The sequence below is a fragment of the Notothenia rossii genome (assembly GCF_949606895.1).
Source record: "Notothenia rossii genome assembly, chromosome: 1".
Taxonomy (NCBI): domain Eukaryota; kingdom Metazoa; phylum Chordata; class Actinopteri; order Perciformes; family Nototheniidae; genus Notothenia; species Notothenia rossii.
The window spans coordinates 23,078,550-23,087,620 of record NC_136912.1 but is presented as its reverse complement, the minus strand read 5'-3'; the positions used below and the strand labels follow the sequence as shown (position 1 = coordinate 23,087,620).

General features: G+C 39.9%; 2 protein-coding genes across 9 annotated transcripts in view; both read right to left on the bottom strand.

Moving 5' to 3' along the window:
- Positions 1–3,713, bottom strand: part of zfp91 (ZFP91 zinc finger protein, atypical E3 ubiquitin ligase) — a 5,473-nt gene extending 1,760 nt beyond the window's left edge. Inside the window, exons 1-9 of the mRNA XM_079649255.1 lie at positions 2,786–3,713; positions 2,430–2,467; positions 2,115–2,231; positions 1,753–1,792; positions 918–1,028; positions 754–846; positions 478–663; positions 295–345; positions 5–80 (exon numbers count right to left, since the gene is read on the bottom strand). Of these exons, the coding sequence (XP_079505381.1) occupies positions 5–80; positions 295–345; positions 478–663; positions 754–846; positions 918–1,028; positions 1,753–1,792; positions 2,115–2,231; positions 2,430–2,467; positions 2,786–3,204 (1,131 nt within the window). The 5' untranslated portion in view covers positions 3,205–3,713. The remainder of the gene's footprint in view (positions 1–4; positions 81–294; positions 346–477; positions 664–753; positions 847–917; positions 1,029–1,752; positions 1,793–2,114; positions 2,232–2,429; positions 2,468–2,785) is intronic.
- Positions 3,714–5,817: 2,104 nt separating this feature from the next.
- The window catches only part of rbm47 (RNA binding motif protein 47), a 30,375-nt gene continuing 27,121 nt past the window's right edge, over positions 5,818–9,071 (bottom strand). For all 8 annotated transcript variants that reach the window (XM_079664136.1, XM_079664138.1, XM_079664139.1 and 5 more), the window contains one exon: positions 5,818–9,011. In XM_079664136.1, coding sequence (XP_079520262.1) covers positions 8,766–9,011 — 246 coding nt within the window. In that variant the 3' untranslated portion in view covers positions 5,818–8,765. The remainder of the gene's footprint in view (positions 9,012–9,071) is intronic.

Here is a 9,071-nt window from a genome sequence, read left to right as displayed (position 1 = left end):
CCTGTAGGTAGCGAGGATGAGCCAGGACAGTCCCACACCCCTCCATCTCACAGCGCACGTACTGCACCGGGGGCTTCTTCCTGTGGGGGTGAAGCACATGTCATTGCGATGTCACAGCTAAAACCAAACATTAAATGGATCTTTAAATCCTTATTGACATCTCAGACATCCAAAATGTCTTCCTCACTATGTCATTCATCAATCACTACGATATGCTTTATTTCTGGATAAAATGATGACAGGCAATTTTAATATAACAGAGTCCAGATTACAATGCTCTGAAACAGACTTCACCTTCTCTTTGGCAGCCGTGGGGTTTTATCGTCTTTTTTCCGTCTGCCTCTCCTAAAGGAAAAGAAAATTCAAAGTTGTGTAGCAATAGAAAACCTTACATTACATTGAGACTTTACATGCACAATTAAATGTAGATATGGTTAAAGTTCCAGACAATCTGTTCTATTAATAACTTGTGCTTACTTCCTGGGTCCATCCGGGTCCTCCAGTACTTCTTCCTCTAGCTTTACTTCCTCTTCGAAACTCTCCAAGTTGTCCGAACCTTCTATTTTTATCTCAGCAACCTCGGACTCTTTTTTAGGTGCCTTGTCTTTCTCTTTCTTCTCCTTCTGTCTAGGAGGAGCTCTGCGCTTTGGTTTAGGGACATCCCTTAGAACAGGAAAGAGGGAAGTCCAGTCAATAAACGAAAATATGGGGCCTGTTTTTGTCTAATTTGTCACACAAAGATAACACACACACCTTTCCTCCTTCGGGTCGTAGCTCTGGTCATTTAAGTCATCTGTATAAGGAAGTTCTTCATCACTGCTGAGACCCTCTGCTTCCTCTGCACCACTGTATGGAAACAAGTTATTAGAAAAATATGTCCCCACCAGGTCAAATTAATGTGTTTGACGTAAGCGTACCTTTGACTCTGTGGCTGATAGCCAAGGTCATCTGGGTCGTCCAGAAATGTAGGGTCTTCATCATCCAAGACTGGTAGAACAACATCCTCGCTTCCCTCATCCTTATTTTTACTGAGACAGCGTAAGTGCAAAACAGAGCAGTCATCAAAACACAGCACCTCTCTCACTTTAGCAACACACAAGACAGTACAGTATGCTCAGTGGGCCATAAATATACACAAACACAACACAAATAGGATCATGATATATGTAATGCAGACTCTCCGCTGTTAAAGCTTATACATGTATGATTACAAAAACAATTCTAGTAAGTAAGACCAATAAATATATAATTGTATCTGTTACAGTTTGTTAATACATCTCTTAACTGTTAGTGTGTTACATTTACAACTGTTGATAAAATCCTACATAATCTCATCTTTAAAGGCTCAGTTCACCTGCATAACAAAATGCAAACTTTCCTACAGTGCCTAAAAACAAGTCATAACAAGTCATACGCTTTTCATTTGATCTGGTTTCTTCTCTATTTATTGTGTAATCACGCATCCCTTTGCTTGGTTAACTCTTAAGCTGCTGGAATGTGTATATGTCCATGGTTTGGAATCAATATAGATGTCATCTTATCTTGATAAATCTGTTGCCTTCAACTGCAATAAATAAGTCGATTACAACAATGTTGATCAAGTGATTGTTATAAATATCAGGTAATTTGTGTATTTCATATTATGTATATGTATGTACATTTAGTAAAAGATTAGAATTCATGCTCCGAGTCAAACCTTTTAACACTAACAATGTTCATTTTATTAATGAAAAGGGACAAAAATATACTCACGTTTCACACTTGTCTTTATTCCTTATCTCTCCTTCCATTGCTGCATGACAAAGAAAGACATCATTTATTTCAGAGGCATAAAAGCATACTTTTGTACAGCCATCACGCAACCAAGATCATGGAAGTGGAAAGGATTGCACCCAGAGGTTTGCCTCAAAAAGGTGGCACTGATCCCTTTAGTCACACTGAAAATCTACAAACACTACCCCTCACATTTCAGTTAAATAGGATGTTTCTATGAAATAAATATTACCCAGGGTAGTGAGCATGATGCTTTAGTGCTCTGCATCTGCATAATCTGATTTGTGAATTATAAGCCCACATGTTGAACCATTGTATGCCACAGTCAACAGGTTTCTCACCAGCTGGGTTCTCCATCCCAGGTTCGGTCTTACAAACAGGCTTGGCAGAGGTGCGCACAGCTCTGCCAGACGGGGGCTTGGCACGGCTCGAGGCTGGGGGGCGTCTGGAGGATAGAGCTGGAATGAGGAAGCAGAAACATGCCATGAAACATACCATATGCCATAATGTGTGGTGCAAGCATTATGCAGACATGACATGACACACTAGAAAAGCCCAGTTCAAAATCCACTTGCAGAAGCTCAGATTTAACTTAAGTGTAGGTATAGCAAGAAACGTGACAAATTGTTTTTTATCCCCAACATTTGTCCAGTTACCTTGAGCATCTGTGGCAGGTTTCTTTGGTTCCTCTGAGCTGCAAGAAAATAAGAAAAACACATTGGATTGGAAATATTCTCTAACTGCTGAGCTAATGACAGTCCTTCATCCCATCTCTAATGCAACAATGCATGTAAAAGTAATAGCATATTAAATGTGAACATTTATAAAGCCAGGTAAGTTTCCCTCTACCCTCCCCATGCAGAGCTGCCGAAAGGGGACGAGCAAGGCTGAAGGCGTGCTTTTTGACAGGAACTCACCCACCAGACATAAACACATACGTTTAAGTCTAGACATGTTCATGATAAACAAATGTGGTTGTATATTAATTAAGACTGTTGAATTAAAAACGTACTCTGTCCCTTGAAGGCTGTCATCTGCGACATCCCCTCCAGCCTCAGCCAAACCCGCAGATTCAGACTGTTTCTTCCGCCTCGGGTTGGAAACTTTCCTCCGCTTATTAGCACCAGTGTCCGGGCTCGGTTCGTCCTCCTCGTCCTCGCTCTTGTTATCCTTCAGCCAGGCCGGGACTGCCCTCGTTGACCGGTCTCTTAAAACTCTCCCTGAGCTCTGCGGGATCGACGCTGCTCCGTTAACGTCCGTCACTGAAGCAGAGACGCCGGACCTCGGGCGGCCCGCTCCCCGCTCTCTGAGCCCCCTCCGCGGGGTGACGTTTCTACTGGTGGCTGGGGTCTCTTCTGCGGCCCTGTCCTCCGTCGACTCTTTACCTTTATTTACGTTACCGGTTCTGTCTATCTCCGGTTCCATCTCCATGAAAACACTTCAGGCTTCTTCAATTCAGCTTACAATCAAGCCGGTTTACAAGCAATTTGATGAAAAAAGGACAACATCTGTTCTAAAGACGGGTTGATTGCAAGAGGCCTTTATCCTACAGTGGGGCATTTTCCTCGCAAATTAAATGCATATATTTATTGATTAGAAATAGAAAACTTTTCTTAATTATCTATTCAGTAATAAACGGATACATTTTAAAGAAGCAGACACTATTTTCGCGTTCTTAAAGCTATAGTAAACCTACTTATTCGCCCGGGCCTAGAGCACAGCCATTTTGTGCGCTTTGTTGCGTCTCCTTTAAGCCAAATATAAACTGAGGTTACGTTCAGGAACGGCAACGCATTTCAGCAGCTCTACAAATCATCGGGATTTCCCTGTGTTACTTCTAGAGATCGAGTCAACCCAGCTGCGATGTTTGTAGATCTGCTAAGACAACGGCAGCCGTGCAAAAGTATCGCGAACGCGAACGGCTGCCGGGCATCATGGGAACTGTAGTGCAAAGTAATTCAACACACTTTATGGTGTATTTCTATATTTTTGTCATGCCTTTCTTTCTATACAACTATATGAATATAACATAATGTGTAGAGTAATCAATAACATGTCATACTACAAATAAAACAATAAGTAATATTAATATTCCAATAATGTATTTTTTTTAAATAAAGTTCCATTCATGCAGAATACTTTCCCTGCTTATTATTCCACATAAAACAATTACTATTTGATTTGATTTCCCAGTACACAGTGTGTTTCTGTTCCTGGCTAAATACATGTGTTTACTATTTCACTCAACACATGACTGTATGATAATACCTTCTTCTTGCATGTGAAGAACTCATTTTATAAGAAAGAGTAAATGTGGTTTGTTTTATACTATATCTGCATTTATTACTGTTACAGTGGAGATAACATGGCTGGCGGTGATAACCTGCTCTGTCTGTGCTGTGGAGAGTTCCTGCAGGTTTTCTGATTAGGTGCATTTACCACCAGATGGCAATATTGTATTGCATGTAACACAATGTAGGCTATAACTCCACTCTTTCTGCATAGATTCTCATTAACTTGGTTTAAAAATCCCCTGCTATCTGCTTGTGTGATAAAGTAGTTGTGGATTGGGTTATTAAAACAGTATTTTGGAGATTATATTCCTGGGACATAAACTCAATATTGCCCCATGTCTGTAAAGTTGTTATACAACACTGAATACGGAAACACATGTGCAAAACTACAATGTTAGGTTTTCACACAATACTATTTAATACAAGGATCAGTAGTATCAATATTGACACCAATATTTATTTTGGATTCAAATTCAACAATGCTCTATCAATTAGGGGGAAGTGCACCATGCATGTGCTGCTACTGAAAACATTTTCATTAACCCTGATTGATTTGCCAAGAAATAAGCATTTTCCTATTCTTCGATGATTACCCTTTGTAAGTAGACAAGATCAGCTGATGAGCGGAGCACATGCACTAAGAATAGAGCTCATGTGTATAAATGACATGATTTCACTCGAGAAGGGTTCTGTTTCTTGGTATCCTATTGTTATTGCTACTGTATTAAAAATAAAACAATTCAGTTCTTCCCCTTGTGACCTTTCACCACATTGCAATGGTAAACCAGTTGGTTGAAATGTACCATGTACCTGAGACTACACTTCTACACACTGCGGGATGAAGGCTACTTGGGTCCTTAAAGGCCTCCCTGAACTCCTTGCTTGGGTACACCATGTTTCTAGAGTAAAGTTGACCCGCCACAGAAACGTTTATGAAACAATCTCCAAACACTGTGGTGCCTCTCCGCTCTCCACCATGACACATTGCTTAATATAGCTGTTGTACAAGGTCAGGGATGGGTTTCCATTGACAGAGGTCGGAGTCAAAGTCCTCTGCCTCTGGACCTTTCAAAAAACTTCTGACCCTTTTAGCACTTTGTAGTTATGCGCTTTAATCTAAAACTAAACTGGCTGACATGGTTTAGTCAGATTCAGCGGAATATAACTTAAAGGTCTCCTATTATACAAAATGCACTTTTTTAATGTCTTTTATACATAAATATGTGTCCCCTAAAACCCTCTCTATTTTCCTCCGTACCCAAATCTCTAAAAACGGGGGTACAACGGAGCTGATCCAGATTTGCGTCTGATATGACCTAATATCGGAAATGTGGGCTGGCCTTACACCCACGGCCCTGTCAGAAACATCTCTATCAGAACAATGCGCAACGTGTTTTGGAAGGAATATGGTCTTTGTTTACATGAACATGATATGGCGTTTAATCACGGCAGCATTTAGCTGGGCATCTATTTCTCTCTCTCTCTCTCTCTCTGTGCAGCTCTGCGGCATGTGTGCTCCAAAGGGGGCGTGGCCCCGTAGCTACTGACCCATAATCAGCACTTCTCTAACAGGGCTGAAATAGAGGGGTATGAGGCATGGCTAGAATGGGTGATCTGTTTGGTATTTTGAGCAAAACACTTCATAGACATGTTTTTTATATATTTGTATATATTTGAGACCTATAATATATGCCTATAAATAGTATAAAAGGAGAGCTTTAAGACAAACAAAATGAATAACAGCATTGCATCCTTTTGAAAATGCTTTATTCATCTACTTTATCGCTATAAATATAACAATACAGAACAAGCTTTTTTTTTAAACAAACCTTCAGATAGAAAACAGTCTGCAAAGGTCTACAAAGGTTGAGCAAAGGGCACATCTTGGCAATAAGGCACACACTATCGGAAAAGTTAAAATGGTAACACCTATGTTAAACAAGGCATGTGTAGGTCCATGCCACAGACACAAGAATTCCTCCTGCAGCTGTGGTGTGGGTGAAATGCAGGCAATAGAAAGTAAAGCAGGTGTTTTGAGTGGGAGGCAGAACCAGAGGGACACAATTCCCTGCCGTCTAACACATTTGTTAATTTAGATGGCTGTCAAATCATTAACAGTTCAGCAAAAACTGACATGCACCAACAGCTCAAAGGGCCATGGGCTGTAACACTGCAATGGACCAGATTTGGTTGAAACTGATCAAATGTTGCTAAACTAGAAGGTCTCTGTGTTCTCACTCATAACACCAAATCCAGTACAAAATAGTATTTAGAATATTACAAATGACAAAAACACAATAACCTTGAATGGTTTAAAAAACTATTGGACATTTTGGCAAAAAATGTTTTTTCTTCTACTTTTGTTACTCTGACATCCCTAAACAATGTGTAAATAAAGAAAAGAAATATGCTTTAGAATATATTATACCTTTTCTTCTCACTTCATAGACAAAACACGTAAATGCATATATTAAATATATCCTGACTTAATGTCATCATAGAAGAAAATAACAGTTATCCGCAATTTGTTTTCTACGTCAAATCCAGTTTTAGAGGAGTAGGGAAGCCAAATGTAGAGGATGGAGTGAGATGAGACAAATATATTTTGTTTGCCGTGCATACTATTTTCGTTATTTACCTCTTTGACATCAAACTTGGTCATGATCCAAGCTTTCTTCAGAGTAAAAGTAATTACATTGTTTATGCTGTAAAATATAGTAAATATTATGAGGAGATGATGAAAATAAACACATACAATTCAAACAACAAATAAAACATTTGGAATGGAAAATTAAAAACGACCTAAACTGGTTTACACATACACATTTCTGCATTCTCTTATATAAAGGTTGTGGAGTGTGACTTCATAATCAGCAGCTGCTTGCATCCTTTGCCTTTGTGTGTTGTAGCACAAACATGCATGGCTCCTTCTATATTTCAACGTGAGGTATTGTTCCAGTTATTCCCAGTCCAACATTACACTTGTTTCCAACACACTGCAGAGTTTAAAAAGTGCCTACGAAACATTCATTAGGGTTATTTTAACGCTTAATCCACAAGGGAAAACTCTGTCACACATACAGTAATTGAGAAACGCCAACTAGCCCAGTTTACACATTATTTCATGCTCAGTATTTAATATCTCTTCATATGAAAGTTGCAATCTCTTGCCTTTTATAAATACGTTTAAGTGCACCTAGGTCAACACAGTTTGGAGGACGCGAAATAAAGATGAGACGGACATGCGGAGTGCATGCAGGAGCCTTTAGAGAGGAGACTACAGGGGAGAAGTCTGCAGAGACTGAAACACACTTCACCACAATACAGTATTACCAAAGCATTGGAAAAATAAATGGAGAAAACTGCAGTCCGTGAGTCCTTTCTTTTGTACCAACCATAGGGGCTTCACATTGTTGTTAAAGGCACAGTGGAAAGCACAAGGTGGCATCGTCTACAGATGTAAGGCACTGAGGAGCTTTCTGATATCAGAAGACTGGAGCGATGTAGCCTGACGTTTGTTTTGGTTAGCAGAGTGTTCCAGTCCACACAGGACTCTCATTTCTGTCCATATTTGTTCAGCTTTCAAAAGTGAAACAATTCAAAAACTCAATAATAAAGATGTGTGTAAATTAAAGAAAAAAACAAACTAACATCTGTTCAGTCCCCTTTCAGCAAACTTTGTGAGCATGGGAAACTTCTCCATGTACATGGTGTAGCTGTCTATCAGGCTGACTGTATAGATTACTCATGTTGAAAAAGCTTTCCAGTTTTCTTTCTCTAGTATTTGTTCCACAACGAATCACAATACTATTATATAACTGGCAACATTTTCTTCAAACAAACCAAGATAGGAGAAGTTTCCAAAAGTTAAAGAGAATACATAAAAACAAGCTTACTAACTATAGGCAAAATATAACATTTAAAAACCTTCATTTAAAACACACAAAATACTAAATAAACCAAAAAGTACCAAACAGGCATGTTTGAAGCTCACACATTCAACCAGCATGGACGGACAGCGTCACCTACAGCTTGTAGAGTTGGCTAAAATACTATATTTGAATGGAAATAGAATATTAGTAGGCCTATATTCAAGAACAGTTATCTTAGTGGTATCCTTTCTTGTCAGTAGTTCCTGTTGTACTTTTACTTTCTTTCAATTAACTTTTTTCTTTCTCTTCACCCCCACATTTTTACAGTTAAAAAACAAACATGTAAAGCTCTATCTTTCCTCATTCAGAGAACAAAGACCACTCCATTCATTAATAAGAGAAGCCTACAGAGAATAAAAGTAATTTTCTCTTCATAAATACTTGAATGTACCTTCAGTGTTTGGCGGGTGTCAAAGACAGAGAGAAACTCATACTGATGGTTGTCTTTATGAGTTAATGCTTATCGTGGGAGGACGGTGCAGGTAGGTTTCCTCAGTGATTAGACTGTTCTCTATGTGTGTTATAAGTCAGTAATGATGCATAACTAAGCCAGTCATATGGTTGCCTTGTTTCCAATACATACTTAGACCAGGACAGATATGAGATGTCATTGTTTCTGTTTTCTAAATATATGCTTCAAATTCCTTTAGAGCTTTTTGATGTTCACGAGTTCAAGAGATGTGTCTGTGTGATGGGACAGACGTTGGGTTGGTGGTTCAGTCACAGGCAGGGTATCTTGGATGTTTCATATGTCTGACCCTCCGACTCAATATGTCTGGTAGACATCATGGAGGGGCAGCTGGAAGGCTGTGGCGGGGAAGGCCTGAGGCATTGCGTAACCGGCGTATCCTCCGTACGCCGCGGCCGCCGCCGCGTTCTTCTGCAGAGCGGCCAGTGCTGCCGAGTTAGCAGCGTAGTTTGCAATGGGGACGTATCCGGCACCGTACAGGCTGGCCGTCGGGATGCGCTGCACGTTGTGGGCCATGGCGTAGACAGGAGTGATAGGACGGCCCTGAGAAATGCAGAAAAGAGGAAAGGAGGACTATATTGAATAAGAGGATTACTAAACCAT